General features: G+C 49.2%; 2 protein-coding genes across 4 annotated transcripts; both read left to right on the plus strand.

The window, feature by feature from the left end:
• The first annotated feature begins 85 nt into the window (after positions 1 to 85).
• Positions 86 to 14,990, plus strand: LOC101972689 (protein FAM187B). 3 transcript variants are annotated; one of them, XM_040279505.2, is made up of 3 exons: positions 185 to 218; positions 5,216 to 5,315; positions 14,576 to 14,990. In XM_040279505.2, the coding sequence occupies exons 2-3, from the start codon at positions 5,272 to 5,274 to the stop codon at positions 14,964 to 14,966; spliced, it is 435 nt and encodes a 144-aa protein (XP_040135439.1). In that variant the 5' UTR covers positions 185 to 218; positions 5,216 to 5,271; the 3' UTR covers positions 14,967 to 14,990. The 3 variants fall into 3 exon arrangements, with proteins under 3 accessions (XP_077889358.1, XP_040135439.1, XP_005330664.3); XM_078033232.1 differs by lacking the exon at positions 5,216 to 5,315 and having other exon boundaries at positions 86 to 218; XM_005330607.3 differs by lacking the exons at positions 185 to 218; positions 5,216 to 5,315 and adding an exon at positions 8,503 to 12,265.
• Positions 5,309 to 7,405, plus strand: LOC144371019 (protein FAM187B-like). Its single transcript, XM_078033211.1, has one exon. It carries the CDS (start codon positions 5,410 to 5,412, stop codon positions 6,124 to 6,126), a length of 717 nt encoding a protein of 238 aa, XP_077889337.1. The 5' UTR covers positions 5,309 to 5,409; the 3' UTR covers positions 6,127 to 7,405.
• Positions 14,991 to 16,149: the final 1,159 nt, after the last annotated feature.

Here is a 16,149-nt window from a genome sequence, read left to right on the forward strand (position 1 = left end):
CGAGCACCGAGGCCGGGAGGGGTGCGCGCTCCTCCCCTTTCCACTTCCGCTCCTTGTCTCTATTCCAAGTCTCTCCGGCCGCGCTCGAGGAGTTCGACCAACAAAAATAACGTGGATGAAGCGCACGCCTTCAGCTTTCGGGGAGAAACTGGGTAGACCCACGGCGCGTCTCCGAGCCGCTCCACCCCCGGCGCGCCCCTGGGAATGGATCGGCCCAGGTACACAGGGTGGGAGCCCCGGCCGGGTTCGGGGTGGGCGGCGGGGAGGGGCTCCTCGGCCTCCCTCCCCGGAAGTGGGCTGACCCAGGTGCGCTCTGCCCCCAGGGCCGAAACCAAGTGACCGGCCCGCCAGGAGGGCGCCCGCAGACTGCGGGCCTCGTGCAGCCCTGTCCGGCCCCGAGCAAGCCGAGCGGACGAGGTCCACGAGAACCTGCTCGGAGAGAGCCACCTGTTAGGAGGGGCGGGCCCTGCCGCGCACCTGTTCCCTGCCTGCGCACACCCCTCTCCTGGGCCGGCGATGGACCCGCCTAGGTGCGCCCTGCGGGGAGGGGCGAGCCTCAGCGGGTCCCGCCCGGGAGACGCGCGCCGGCAGCGCCCGGGTTTCCAGCCAGTGGGGTTCGTCCCGCCCCGGTGCGGGGAGGCGCTGCGGGCTTCATACACCTCCCAGTTCGATGACCTCAAGAATCAAATGAAGTCCCCAGAAGGGAAGCTCGGACCCTCTAGGGACGCCCGATGGGACTCAACCCTTGAAAAAGTTAGAATTCCACTTGGGAAGTTTTTCCCGCCTCCCCCCCACCCTCCACCGGTGGTTCAGCCCCCGGGCATCCCTCGCCCTAGGTCAGACCTCCGGAAACTCGGGCTCTTAAAGGGGCCGAGCAGAGCGCGAGGCCGGGGACCCGTTTCCGCCCAGGAATTCCTTGGGACTGGCCACCTGCGCCCGGGCGGGGTGCTGCTCTGCCAGCCACCGGGGCAGCGCTAGGCGCGACTCTGCTGCCTCCCCGTGGCGTCAAGTGGGGAGCGCATCCTGGGAAACGACTCAGGCGCTTCCCCCACAACCACGGGAGGTTGCAGACGGCTGGTGGGTTCCGGACCCAGGCAAGTTCCCGACTGAGTCCTGTGAAACTTAAGTCGATCTCCTGCCTCCGCTCAAAGCCTTCCGGTGGCTCTTTCTCAGAGGACTTGGAGTGGCCTGAGTTTTTCTGATAACAAAGGTTAATAATCATTTTATACATTTTCTTTCATATCATGTAAGCAATAAAAACTGAAATCACAGACCAAAATTAGAATAAAATTAGTTTTTATAACTGCACATGTATTTACTTTCCGAGAGATCTTTACTTCTTCATATGGCTTCAGGTTACTGCTTATTATCTTTTGGATGATAAACAGTAACATCCTGTTAGCATTTTTAGATAGGATAAGTCTAGTAGTACTAGATTCCTTCAGCTTTTGTGGATGTGAGGATGTCTTAATTTCTCCCTGATTGTTAGAGGATAAGTTTTTTTTTATTTTAGAATTCCTTTCTTCTTCTCCTTCTCCTTCTCCTCCTTCACCAGGGATTGAACCCAGGAGTGCTTAACCACTGAGCCACATCACCAGCCCTTTCAATTTTTAATTTTTTATTTTGAGACAGGGTCTCCTTAAGTTGTTCAAGTTTTTCAGAACCCTGCTGAGTTGCTAAGACTGGCCATAACAGTCTTTATCATGTCTGAACACAGACAAAGCAGGAACATTGTCCAAACCACAAGATATCAAAAATCCCCCATCCCAGATGATGTGTGACGACTGCTTCTTCACCCGTTTTAAGTTAAGCTGTGCTCCATTTTTCTTATCTCCTGAAGAAGATAGAATTAGTCATACTTCCTGGCAGCTCCCCATCCCAGCAACTCCCCACATCTTCAGACTTTTCTCAAAAGTCACATAACAGAGTTCACATTCCACGGTCTCCTCTAGCTCATCTTTCTGAGACACTGTATCATTTCCCATGGTCTCTTCCCTCCCTGCAGTGGGTCAAATAAACCCAACTTTGTTGTCAGGTGTGCTTCTGCGAGTCTTAGGATACTGACCTATGTCAAACCTGTGCCCACCTGAAGGACTTTGCATGTGCTGTGTGATTAATCCAGACTTCCTTCCCCTGGAATATTCATGGCTCATTTTATGGAGAACTGCTCAAATGTCACTTCTTTAGAGAGACCTTCTCTCCCTACCCCCTTTACAATAGTCTCTCTACTAGTTTTTGAGGGATGCTATAATAAACACCATAGGCCAGGTGACTTAAACAACAGAAATTTATGTCTTCACAGTGCTGGAAACTAAAAGAACAAGATCAAGATGTTGGAAGGTTTGGTCTCATTCTGAGGATTCTCTCTGGCTTTTCACTCCGTCTTCACATAGTCTCCCTCTATCTGTGTTCTCTGAGTCCTAATTTTTTTTCCTCTTATAAGGATGCCAATCGCATTGGACTAGAGCCCACCCTAGCAATCTCATTTTAGTTCAATTGCATTTTTAAATTCCCTCTGAAGGATATGACCACCCCCAGGACAGGGAAATAACAACTCCCCCAAACTGTCTGACCCCGAGGAAGAGGGACCAGGAAGGCAACCATGAATCCTCTCCCACTAAGTCCTTTCCCAGTAACAATGGGCCCCAAGGGAAAGAAAGCAAACTTTGATCCCTCCCCTGTTTGTCCTCCCATCTCCACCACCAGCAAACATTCACCCCTTCCCAACCACAGTGGGACCTGCAGGGAGGGTGGCACTGAAACACTGGGCCCTGGACTTTCACCCTGTCCCGCTGCCAACGAGTCCTGGAAGGGGAAGAGCAAATAGCCAAGCTCTGGGTAACAGTGGGTCCAGAGGGAGAAGAGAAGCAGGGAACACCGAGTTCTGAGCTTTTCCCAGTGACGATAAGTTTGGGGCTTTTTACAACTTTTTCACTGACCTGCCCAAATCGACATTCTGCCTCAGTTTCCAATAATTCAACCATCCTCGTTGTAAACTATAAAATTCAGACTCCTTCTGTAACCGGTGGCTATTTTCCTACACAGAAAATGACACCCCCTCCCCCCGCCCCCAGCGTGCCTGATTGATTGACTCTGCTGCACAATAAAAGAAAGCTTGCTGATCCGCTTGAGGTCTGCTTCCATCCTGGTTCTTTGTGTTTTCATAATGGTGCTGAAACCGTGTTGGTTATTTTTGCTTGTACCCTATTTCCAAATATAGTCACATTCTGTGAGAGTGTGAGTTAGGGCGTCGACATATGCATTTGGGGTGTGGGGGGGTGCATACATACCTTAATAGGCTCTATCTCTAATTTCTCTGTCCCCACTTTTTGTTTTCCTGCATTTACTATCATCTGATGTTTTGTTAGTCATTCTTTATTTGTCATCTAATCTTCTCTCAGTGTAAAGACAGCATCACTCAACAAATATCCCACGTGCATTCCTACATTTCTCAGCCCCTCCGTGGTCAGGTGGGACTAGGTGGTTAATTCTAGTTAGTGGCCTGTTGACAAAACGAAGGTGGACGCCTCCCAGGCCAAAGCAGTTAATTGCCAGTATGTGACTCAGTTTGCTCCCTTCTTTTGCCATAGCAACTAGTGGTGTTCCCAGTGGTATCTTTAGGGACTTTGTGGAATAGAGTGCTCCACTCACCAACACTGGGACATGGAGTGTGAAAAAAAGAATTGTGTTAAGCCACGAAGATTCCAGAATTCTTTTGTTACATAGGATAATCTAACTTAACCCGACGAATACATCCCCACTAAACTGTAAGCATCAGGAGTTCAGGGACTTAAGCTGGATCCTTGGTACCTGGTGCAAGGTGGGTCGTCAGTAATTATTTGGGTTGTAAGTGAATGTGTGTGGCATAGAGAGGTGAAGCTTGGAGCTGGAACCATTGTCCACAGTGGACATGGAGCATCACTGAGAAGCCAACCTTTGCTATTTGAAAGTCACTCAGATTTGGGGGAAGTTTATTATAGTAGCAAATAGCCTCTCTTGATTGATACCAAAATGAGTGCCGGGAGTAGGGGGCTACTGTACTCAGAACTAAAAATAGATGGCATTGACTTAGACATTTTGGGTTCAAGGGAAATTATTAGGACCCAGAGACTGTTGCCTGAGATACTTGGTAATACAGGTAATGTATTTAATGAACTTGCAGCTTTAGGGGAAGCAGTTGGAATACAGGATATTAGGAGTGGATATTGGCCGAAGGTGGCTGAAAATTGAGAAATCCTTTGAAAGTCCAATTAGAACTCAGCTTTTGGCAAGGATAAAAGATTATGGTTGAATCATCACTAACTATTGTTAAAATCTGGGAATATCCAGGTGTGGTGGCACAAGCCTGTAATCCCTGTGGCTTGGGAGGCTGAAGCAGGAGGATCTGAAGTTCAAAGCCGGTCCTAGCAACAGAGAGGCGCTAAGCAACTCAGTGAGACCCTGTCTCTAAATAAGATACAAAACAGGGCTGGGGGGCTGGGGTTGTGGCTCAGTGGTACACTTGCCTCACATGTGTGAGGCGCTGGGTTTGATCCTCAGCACCACATAGGCATAAAATAAAAGTCTATGAACAACTTAAAATAAATAAATAAATAAGGGCTGCAGATGTGGCTCAGTGGTCGAGTGCCCCTGAGTTCCAAATCTGGGAATAAATTAAGATACTATCAGGAAATCCTTCCAGGTGGACAAATACCTCATTGAAATAGAGATGAAGGACATGGCTCTGATGAAGTCTGAAACGTGTTAAGATACCTAGAAATAAGAGGGAGGGGGAGAGGGAGAAGAAGGAAAGAGGGGGGGGGAGTTGCTTAGAGGTTTCAAACTTTGGGGAACAGAAAGTAGACTGAGAAACGGATGATGTCTCAAGGAGGCACATCTTCCAACGCTACTTCAGACATATCCAAGGAGGATGATGGGGAGGGAGGTCTGTCCCTGGAGGATAGAGGTATGAACCTCAGAGAACATGGTTCAGAAGTGTCTGACTCTATCAGGGAGCTGGTTTGAGGCTAATAAGAAATCCTCCCCATCTATGATCTGAATGTCTTCTCCCTGGGTTTAGGAATGGTACAGAACAGTGATTTCTGTGTGCCCCCCTCCTTCTCCATCTTGGTGGACGTGAAGCCTTTTCTCCCATTTTATCATTGTATATTGAATCATTTGCCTCTTTAGTCCACTCGTTTCTGACTTAGGCTCACTCATTTCGTTTCCTCGACAGCTCCTGGGGACATCTGAGTTTTTGACGCTACATCCTCTCGTCAGCCCCTGGATGACATGAGCGGACATGACATGGCACTCCGGGAGCACCTTGAGCCAAGGTTCTTTCCGCTGCCCAAGCATTATTCCTGAGTTCTGTGGGTGACCTCACAATGCCCAGTGTGGCACCCAGACTCTGCCTGTAGTTGGTCCACCATGTGGGCCTCCCTATGTCTCGTTAGCGTTTCTTTCCCGGTTCTGTGGGCCCAGACGTTAATCAGCTGCTCCTACAAGAGTCTGTGCCAGCAGGCACTGCTCTCGGGCAATGATATTGTCCTGCATTGTGACCATAAGGAGGCACTCTGGTATTTTTCTTCCATTCTTGGGGAGAATATCTTCTTGCTTAACTCATGGCCTAATATAAAGACACTGCCTGGGGGCAGCCTGCAATTGACCAAGCCTCAGCCCTCGCAGGCAGGCCTCTTTCGCTGTGAGGACAGTGCCAACGCCCTCCTAGTAGAATATGAGATTGATTTCCAGGATGCCACCACCCTGCATATCACACACAAAGACCTGGGCCAAAAGCCCCTGCAGAATGAAACTCTGAACCTAGGTGGCCAGGTACTTATTTTCACCCACTGGGAGCCCTGGCAGGACTGTAACCGCTGTGGGGAGCCAGGCGAACGCAAGCGCCTGGGGTACTGCTATGTTGAGGAGGCCCCGGAAAAACCCATGCCCTGCTGGCTCTACCTGAGGGACGAGGAGGTGCAATACAGCCGCTTGCGGCCCGAGATGCAGGTGGAAAGATGCCTTGTTCCCTGTGACCCCGGCAAGGAAATCAAACAGCCATTCTTCATCTATGACATTTACCAGCTGGGCAAGTTGACCAACCCCATGTGGCTCACCTGCCCTTTGGCTTCCATCTACAGGTGACAGGACCAGGATGGCAGCCCTGCCTTTGGCCCTCACCCAAGCTTTGTTTCCTGTGCCCACGGGTTTGCCCTCCTGTAGAAAACCAGGCTTTTTTCTTCCAGCCCATAAGCTTTCGGGATCAGTCTGGGCAGGAACGGGTCTGCCCAGTGGCTGACTCAGATGTTCACTGGGCAAGAATTCCCAAATGCTGCCTCTGAGCCGGGCCCTGGGCGAGTGATCTTGGCACAGTGTGGCAGCTTAAAAATACCTGGTCTTTGCCCACACGGGCACCTGCCATTCAAATATAAAACCTAGAGACCAACACACTCAGGCCCTTGATCTTGCCCACATAGACACCTGAATGGCTTCTGTCTCCTGACTTGACCCCAATGAACATGGTTTGTCCATCGTTGTACCAAGGCCATCTGTTCAATTATCTTCATGATTGTGCTTTTTCAATAAGTCATGATATTAGCCAGTGAACGTTTTCCGATATTGTTCTGCAAGATTGTCTTGGTTACTCTTGGTCCTTGGTGTAAAAATTTTGGAATCAGTATGTATTTTTCATCCCTGGCCAATCCTATTTAAAAAAAAATATTGGGACTATTTTGAACCTAAATAAATTGTGGGGAAATCATTATTTTACAATATTAAATATTGTCTTCCCATCCTTGAATATGGTAAACAATCCCATTTAATATATCTCAAAAATCTGCAATTATTAATGAAGATGACTGACATATATTTTATTATGTTTATTCCTAGATATTTAGTTTTTCATACTATTCAATTCTGAAAATTTCATTTTCTAGTTCTATGTTACTTGTATTTACATTATAGTTGATATTTGTATATGACCTTGTATCTAAATTGTTTTGTTAAATTCACTTGCTTTTAGTAAAATATCACATGGAGAAGTCTATGGTGGATATACTTATCTTATTCTTAATATTTTTGTATGGAATACAGTTTTCTCTGGGTTTTCATAGAAACACTTTATTAAATTAAGAAAAAATTGCCTCTATTCCTAGTTTGCCCAGAGTTTTGAGCCATAGATGGTTGTTGAATCTTATCAAATGCATTTTCTGCATCTACTTGAGATAATAATGATGTTTTTCTTTATTATGTCAATGTGGTGAATTACATTGATTGCTCTTCAAGGAATTGCTGTTCACATGTAAACTCAAACTTTCCTTACAGGGATAAACCCAATTTGGTCATGATGTTCTTCTTTCTTTCTTTTTCTTTTTGCTTTTGTTTTTATCATTGGATAAAATTAACATTTGCTAATTTTTTTGGATATTGTGTCTATGTTCTATAAAAGAGATTTTCCTAAGGATTTCTTTTCTTGTGATGTCCTTTGGTTTTGGTATCAAAGTGATGTGGGCCTCATAGAAGTCCTAAGCATTCCATCTTTTTCTATTTTTGGAAATGTTTTATAATACTAATGTCATTTTTTTTTTCTGGTACTAGGAGTTGAACCCAGGGGTGCTCTCCCACTTGGGGTATAATCCCACTCTTTTTAGTTTTTATTTTGAAACAGGAGCTCACTAAATTGTGGAAGCTGACCCCAAACTTGCAATCTTCCTGCCTTAGCCTCTCGAGTAGCTGGAAATCCAGGTGTGCACCACCACCATGCTCAGGTGATATCATGTCTTAATGTCTCAGAAGTATTCAGAGGAACTCACTGGCAAGTCTTCCTGGGCTTAGAGGAGCTTCTGTGCACAGGCTTTTAAGTGCAGATTTGGTCTCTTTGGTTGTAAATATAGGTCTATTCATTTTTTTTCCTTATGCTAAGTTGTTGATTTTTTTTTCATGAATTTACCCATTTAGTCCAAATTTTCATAAGTTTTGGCTAAAAGTTATCATATTTTGTCATTATTTTTTAGATCCATAGGGTCTGTAGTACTGTCTCTCTTTTCATCACTGAGATATACCTTTTCCCTTTTTTCTCGATCAGTCTTGTTCTAGGGCTTTAACAACCTCATCCATCTTTTCAAAGAACCAAATGTGCTTTGTTTGTTTTCCTTTATGGTGCTTTCGTTTTCTATTTCTTTGGTTTCTGGTTCATTATTTCCTTTTCTGTGTTTGTTGGGTTAAACATTGTTCTTTACCTAAGGTGCTTCCTGAGATTACTAGTTTTCATCCTTTTCCATTAAACTTGTATTTAGGCCATAAATTTCACTTAGGCACAACTTCCCTGCATCCCAAAAGTTTTGACAGGTTATATTTTTATCAATAGTCAGTTAAAAATTACTTTCTATCTTCAGTTGTGATTTCTCTTGGCCCATTGGTTATTCAGACATTATACTGCATAATTTGTAGATATCTGCACAAGTTCTTGTTTTCTTTTTTGTTATTGAGGTCCAATTTAATTCCACAGACAAAAAATATGATCCAATTTTGAACATTTATCAAGACTTACTTTATGGCCTAGAATATGGTTTTCTTAGGCACATGTTTTGCATGCATATGAAAAGAATGTATGTTGTGCAGTTGCTGAGTGCAGTTTTCCATATGCATGAATTAGGTCATTTGTTTATCATGTGGCTCAAGTCTCCTACATCTCTACTGAATTTTTGTTAGCATGTTCTGTCAGTTACTGAGAAATGTATGTTAAAATTGCCAGCTGTGATTGCGGATTTGTCTAGTTCTTCACTTAAACTGTCATGGTTTTGCTTTATATATTTTTAGTTCTTACAAACTTAGGATTGTTAATATCTACTTATTGGATCAACCATTTTATAAAATGTCTCTTTGTCTATTAATACTCTAGGTTTTCTTGTCTGCTTTCTGTTATTGATTTATCTGGGGATTTTGGGGTTAGTTTTCACGTGATATTTCACCATGTTTTCACTTTCAACTCTTCCACATTCCTTTATTTAAAAATAAATCCAGAGTTGGGGTTGTGGCTCAGTGGTGGAGCGCTTGCCTAGCATGTGTGAGGCCCTGGGTTTGATCCTCAGCACCACATAAAAAATAAAGCTACAAAAAGAAGTTAAGTCATTAAAAAAAATCACTCCCTGTATCTACTTCTTTGCTCTTCTGGTGATTTTCATTCTTTCGTTACCTTACTTCCATTTGGGATCATTTTTCTGTTGCCTGGAGAATCCTCTTGAGTATTACCTCGAATGTGCTCTGTTGTGGTGACTTTTCTCAGCTTTCACCTGAAAAATATTTACTCTGCCTCCATCTTTGAAGAATATCATTACTGTGGCATAGAATTCTAGGTTGGCACTTATCTTCTTTTAGTGCCTCAATGACATCATTCCATCGTTTTTAGCTTCGGTTATTCTATTTAAAACTCAATCAAAATCTTATATTTGTTGCTTTGAAAATAATCATCTTTTTCTCCTCTGGTATTTAAAAGATTTTTCCCTTTGTTTTTCAGCAGTGCTTCCACTACCGTGTACCTAGGTATGTTTCATTTAAGTTCATCCTGTGTGACATTAAAGATCTTGGATTTGTGGTTTAATGTCTTTCATCAATTTTTGGAATGCTTTCAGTTCATATCTCTTCAACTATTGCTTGTAGTCTTGGCCCTGCAGGGGGCAGGGGTGTGACTGGAAATGATAGGAGACAAATAGAGACCTTAGCAAAGACCTAGATGAACCCCTGACCTCACCACCTCTCCCTTGTCCACTCTGGTTCCCGTGCCCTTTGGATACACTCACCAGGAAGCCACGAGGCTCCTTGTCTTATTCCATCCAGTTGTTTGGGAAACCTCACATCCTCAGAAAGTGCCTGGCTATTCTGCCTAAAACAGCTCTCGCCCGCACACTATTCTTTCTATTCCTATTCCTTTCCCTGCCAGCTTTCTTTTGAGCAGTCATGGTTACAGTCAGTTCTCATTATTTGCAGATTGTGTATTTGCAAATTTGCCTCCTATTCACTGAATTTTATTTGTAACTTTGAAATCCATGCACATAGTGTGTTCATGGTCATCTGTCATCGTGTGCAGGGTGGCGAGAACTCTGAGTCACACAAAGCGATTAATATACCCAGCCCAAGGTCAAACAAGGTGACACTCGGCCTTCTCATTCCAGCTTGCGTGCTGTTCAGAAGCAACCTTTTGGTGATCTATTTAGTCCATGATTTTCACCATTTTGTGCTGTGATACGCCTGTTTAAGAAAACATGTGTCCCAGGCATGGTGGTACACACCTGTAATCCCAGCAACTCTGAGGCTGAGACAGAAGGCTCACGTGGTTGGGGCCAGCCTGAGCAACTTAGCAAGACCTTGTCTCAAAAAAAAAAAAAAATGGATGGGGATCTAACGTAATGGTAGAGCAACTCTGGGTTCAGTTCTCAGTACCAAAAAAAGGGAAAAAGAAAAAAACACACACATTTGCTCAGGAGTCTTAGTGCTACCAGAGTTCAATGTCAACAAATCAACACTATTGTATTACCTATGTATTAAGTGATTGTGGCCTTTAAACAAAAATGCACACAAAACAAGGTTACACATATTGATTGGTTGACAAAAATGTCGTGACCAGGGGCTCAGAGGAACTTAACCCCATATTTCTCCTCGGGGCAATTATTCAATATTCACGTATTTTTAGTGTTCCTGGCAACTACATTTCATAACTGCCATGAGTAATGGAATTAAGCATATGTGACATTGTGTTTATTGCCTATCTTTTACACTAGAATATAAGCTTAAGAAAGGGAGAGGCTTTGTCTAACCTGCTCACTGCTATGGTTAGAGTGAGTAGTGGCTGGCACACCATAGACATTTAGTGAACATCTGTAAGATGAGTGAATGGCAGAAAATCAAGCCCACACAATAATTTTTATTTTCAGGTCTGTAAAGGAGTTGAGGAAAAGATTTGAAAAGGGAGCAACTTATAAAAAATGTTTGTTTAATATGAATTGAATTATGCAGCTATCTGGGGAAAGAGCCAGGAGCTAGTATGTGCAAAGGTCCTGAGGCAGGAGCCCCTCGGCTTAAATAACATGTTTAGAAACTGAAGTGGGGGGCAGCATGTCTAGAGAGATAGGGTTGGTGGGAGAAGTGTTGGAATTCAGAACACTAATCAGGTAGGATCTGTTCACTGCTGTGTCCCAAGTGCTAAGAAGCATAATTGGAACTTAGCACCTATTCAGGAAAAATGTGTTGAGTGTTCGCGTGTGACACTCTTAAATTCTTGACCATCCCTGGCGATGTAAATTCACCTCCTGGGAGAGCCAAGGGGAGGTAGGTGGTAGGGAAAACCCTGAAGAGATCAATTAAGTTTCTTCCTGTCTCAGCAAAACAGGAGAACAGAAATTAAATGGGGTTGTCAACTGGACACAAATCAAAAGGGGATGGTGACCTCACAGCCCCCTGCGGTAGATTGCCATTCATCTCGCTGCTCAGGGCTGAGGTCTGAGTTTGTGAGTGACCTCACAATGTCCAGAGTGGGGCTCAGCCCGCTGCCACAGCCTCAGTCCACCATGCTGAGTACCCTGTGGCTGCTGCTCAGCTTTGCTGTCCCGGTGCGGGGGATCTACAAATTTGTCAGCTGTCCCCATGGCAAGCAATGCCAGAAGGCCCTGCTGTCCGGCAACGACGTACTCCTGCAATGCAGCTCTGCTGGGGCACACTGGTACTACTTCTTCCTGCAGACCAGGAGTGGCTGGACCACCGCCAACACCAGTGTTTCCAATATGGTCACCACACCCGTAGGTCACCTGCTCATTAGAGACCCACTGCCCTCCCAGACGGGCCTCTACAGCTGCTGGAACAAGAATGGCACCCAGGAGACACAGTACGAGATTGATTTCCAGGATGTGAGCTCCCTGCACATCACACACAAAAGCCTGGACCAAGATCCCCTGCACAACGAGTCCCTGGAACTGGGTCGTCAGGAGACGGTCTTCACGCACTGGGAGCCCTGGCAGGACTGTAACCGCTGCGACGTGCCGGGGGAGCGCAAGCGCTTGGGCTACTGCTACATCCGGGAGCCCCGGGAGGAGCCCGTCCCCTGTGGGATCTTCCTGGGACAGGCCAAGTTGAAGTCCAACCGCCTGCGCCCCGAGATGCAGGTGGAGGCCTGTTTCGCGCCCTGCGACCCTCAACGCTCCTACCGCCACGAGTACACGGTCTTTGACAGTTTCAGTTTCAGCAAGGAGTCGGAAGCTCTGTGGCTCACCTGCTCCTTGGGATCCATCTACAGGTGATAGGACCTGGTCACCAGCGCTGTCCTGGCCCCCGGCCGGGCTCCTCCAGCCCCGCAGTCTTTGTGGTTCCTCTGTGCAGGGAGGGAGGGCGGGGTTCTGTGCAGGCCGGCCCGGCCAGCTCAGGGGTCCTCGGGCTTGAGCCCAGGGGACACAGCCCAGGTGGCCAGAGTGGGCTGGGAGGAGCCCTGGCAGAGCAATGGGCTGCCCAAGAACCTGGGCGTGGGGGTGGGTTGCTTCTGAGAGGCCCTGAGCCATCTAGAAGGGCCAGCAAGGCCCTAGAGGACAGGACAGTGGCCCCCAGTTGTCCTTCAGTGCCCGTTCCCCAGAGCTTACTCTCATGTCCTGGCCTTCCGGCCCCGAGCCCCTGGGAAATCTGCGCGCCTCTTCCTCTCCCCATCCCCGCTTCCCACCCTGCCCCCATCATCGGGTGGCAGCATCGGTGGCCACCCCAGGACAATGTCCTTTCCCACTCCACCCTCCTGCCTCAGGAGGTGGGGACACCAAGGAGGTCATTTTTTAATGAGGATTGGCCGTGGGGTCCTCCTACCCTCTGCAGACACCCAGGGCGGGCAGCTCCTGATGGCCTGGGGCCGTGGTCAGGTGGAGCCTGATCTGCACCGAGGGCCTCGGTGGACACGAGCTCTGTGGGATCTGGCCTCAGCACCTGCACTGGGTCCTCTTGTGACTTCCGTTCCTCCCCCTCGCTCTGGGACCCTGTTGTCCCCCTCCCTCCTCCTCTAAGTATAAAAGCCGCGGCCTCTTTCCTGAGACCAGCCCAGTTCACGAAGGCAGAACAGAGTGCGGACCCCTCTCCCTCTCTGGGGAGACCTACTCCGTGTCACACAAGGAGTTCCCAGGTCCCAGGCCCAGGGAATGAGATAAGAAGGGAGGGACAGCACAGAGAGACCACCACGGGCCCTTGTTTCTAAGGCACGGAGTGGACGGAGGGGACGGCCTTTCTGGTGAGATTTTGATCTTGGGCTCTGGATTCCGCCAACCTTGGGTTCGCAATTCCGATTCTGCCATTTTCCAGACTTTGGTGACTTTGGGCCCAGGGCTTCCCTCGGAGCCTCAGTTTCCTCATCCGTAGGCTGGGGTCACATTCGTGATGCACAAAGTACCCTGAACTGGGTGCTTACGACAACAGACGTTTATTCTCACGCCTTCCCGGAGGCTGAGAGGCTGAACCCAGGTGTCCGTGGGGCCAGGCTCCTCCTCAGTCCTTCCCTGCCTCTTCCCGGGGGCTGGTGGCAGCCAGAGATCCTGACGCTTGTCCCCGTGTTGCTCCAGTCCTTGCATCTGGCCGTCGTCGCCGCTCGGCCTTCTTCCTGTAGGTCTGACCTCCCTGTCCAGCCTCCTCTTCCAGGAGGACTCCACCCTACCCCAGCATGACCTCGTTTTCACCTAATTACCTCGGCAATTGATGTCCTGGGGAGGGTATCAACCTGGTGGGGGAAGGAGTGGTCAGCACCTGAGGCCTGGTTGACCCCAGCCCCAGGGTGTCATTGTGATGTTTAAGAGGGCCAGTGACAGTCCAGGCCTCACCGCTGGGCCTTGGCCTCATGAGGAGACTGGGATATTGTCCCCTGGGCTACTCTGTCCTTCCACCACAGCGGCACCAGCCTTGCTGGGGGCCTGTTCCCTGATGTACCAAGCACGGTCCTCAGGGCCTGGGACCTGGTACTGAGCAGACATACTCACGCCCTCGCCCTCTGGCAGAACCACTGTATTTTTATTTCAGGACAAATAAAACACAATATTTTAGATGATGTTAAGAGTCAAAGGGAGAGGAGGAGGACATGGAAATTGGAAATGGGTCGGGGAAGGCCTCTCTGAGACAATGCCATTGCATCCAAGACCAAAAGGAGGCAAAGGAACCATGTGGATGGAGCGAGGAACAGCGTTCCAGGCAGAGGGGACAGCCAGGCCAGAGGTCCTGAGGCAGAGGGCACCCAGCATGTCTGAGGGACATCTGGGACACTGTCTGTTCTTTGGACGCCCTGGTCATGTTGTGGGATGGGCAGATGACTCGGGGGAGGGGAGGAGGTGAAGTCAGGTAGGTGAGGAGGGGACACAGGGGACTAGTTAGGGAGTGGTCTTGCTGGTGTCTCCAAATAACTCCATGAAAGGTGCAATGCTTGATTGTGTTTCCATGGTTAGAGGCGGGAAGGGACAGAGGCCGTGGCTCAGGTCACCCAGCCAGGAAGGGGTGGCACTCTGGGGCTCCCAAGACAGCCCCGCCCTCCCCTGTTCACCGCCCAGCCACCTCCCTGTAGAGCGTGGCACTGACCTTGTCCTCCCCGCAGGCCCATCATGTGGGAAGTCAACGGCATCCCCCTGACTTGGCGGGGCCAGCTGGTCGGCCAGGGCATGAACACCGTCCTGGACACCTCCACCGGCGGCAGGCAGCTGCAGATCTTCCAGCCGGCCACGTACAAGTGCTACGTCCACCAGGAGTTCATGGCCCAGTTCAGCCCCGTGATGGGTCCCGAGGCCTTGGAGGAGCAGAACAAGAAGGAGGAGCAGCAGTGGCAGGTGGGCAAGGTCCTGGTGCCGCCCAAGGAGGCCGACTCGGTTCTCAAGGGGCTGAAGCTGATGCTGCTCATGGTCTTCGTCCTGGCCCTGGCCGGGCTACTCTTCAGGGTCTTCCGTCCTGCCTGGGACAAGAGGAAGAACTCCGTCCTGCTGGTGAAATAAAGCGAGCCTGCTTGCCCAAGGGGACCCGGCTTCCTGTTCCTTTATGGCCTCCGCTGTCCCACCGATAGCTCCTGCCCACCCCGTGCCCACCCCCGTCCCCCGCTGAGATGCCCTGTGGGCCACAATGGGCCCCGGGCAACAGCAGGCCCTGCCCTGCTGCAGTGTGAGGGATGGCACCCGGCTGGTCTCGGGGGAGTCTCAGGTGTGGTCAGTCGCGGCTTCCTGTCAATCCACTCTCCAAGGACAACATGGAGACAACAGGCCTGCCTGGCCCCTCCTGCTTGTTCATTGTCCCAGCCTTCAAGCCACCGTGCCTCAAGTCTGGGCCCAGGGTGGCTTGAACACCCTTCATGTTGCCGGGCTTTTGCAAAAGTGGAGGAAGCCCCCTCAGGACCACCAGTGGGTCAAGGTGCCAGGCCTGGCTCTGCAGGGGAGTCACCAGGCCTGGCTGTTTCCAGAAACGCTCACACTGTCGAGCAGGGTGCCGGGGGAGAGAGGAAACAGGACGCCTTTTAAAATTCATGGCTCTAAACCTCACTGTGGAGCAGTGACAGGACAGACCTGAGACTCTCCCAGGGCAGCCCTGGGGTCCTGGAGGACAGGGCAGAGCACCCCCCACCAGGCACCAGAACACTAGGCCTGGTACCCAGAGACCCTCAGATTCCTGCAGGACGAGGGGAAGGCCCCTGAGCATTCACTGGGACTCCCTGGGAGGCAGAGGCCAAGGATACGATGATGATGATGAGAATCAACCTTTTTGGCCCTCAGGAGGCGTAGCTAAAACTTGCACCTTCACCAATATCATGTCCCCACAGCCACCCACGAGGCTGCTGCCACTAGAGCCCTGTTCTGCAGCTGAGAACATCCAGGTGCGGGAGGCCTGTGGGGAGGCAGGAGCAGTTAATTACTCAGTCATATCACATATCACCTGCTGAGGTCACGCAGTGAGTTTGGGAAGGGGACACTGAAAGGAAATATCGGCTCCTTGCTGGCTCCTAGGAAACCCCCAGCCCATGTCCTGTACCTACAGTAGCCCCCACTGGGCAGCAGCCGGAAGGGGAAGAGTAGGTGCCAACCAGCAGCCTGTGCCCCCACTGGTCTACACAGCACTGAAGGTCTCGTGACCCACAGCCGAGGCCGTCAGCGTTGTACTGTGACGGGCAGCCCCTGAGGTGACCGTGAC

The sequence above is a fragment of the Ictidomys tridecemlineatus genome, chromosome 15 (assembly GCF_052094955.1).
Source record: "Ictidomys tridecemlineatus isolate mIctTri1 chromosome 15, mIctTri1.hap1, whole genome shotgun sequence".
Classification (NCBI taxonomy): Eukaryota; Metazoa; Chordata; class Mammalia; order Rodentia; family Sciuridae; genus Ictidomys; species Ictidomys tridecemlineatus.

What these genes read in the sequence shown, in the direction of transcription:
- LOC144371019 (XM_078033211.1), top strand. Translation starts at nt 5,410, where the DNA reads ATGTGGGCCTCCCTATGTCTCGTTAGCGTTTCTTTCCCGGTTCTGTGG.
- LOC101972689 (XM_005330607.3), top strand. Translation starts at nt 11,415, where the DNA reads ATGGTGACCTCACAGCCCCCTGCGGTAGATTGCCATTCATCTCGCTGC. An exon ending in TCCTTGGGATCCATCTACAG is followed by an intron (nt 12,266 to 14,575) that starts GTGATAGGACCT and finishes TCCTCCCCGCAG; the next exon opens with GCCCATCATGTGGGAAGTCA.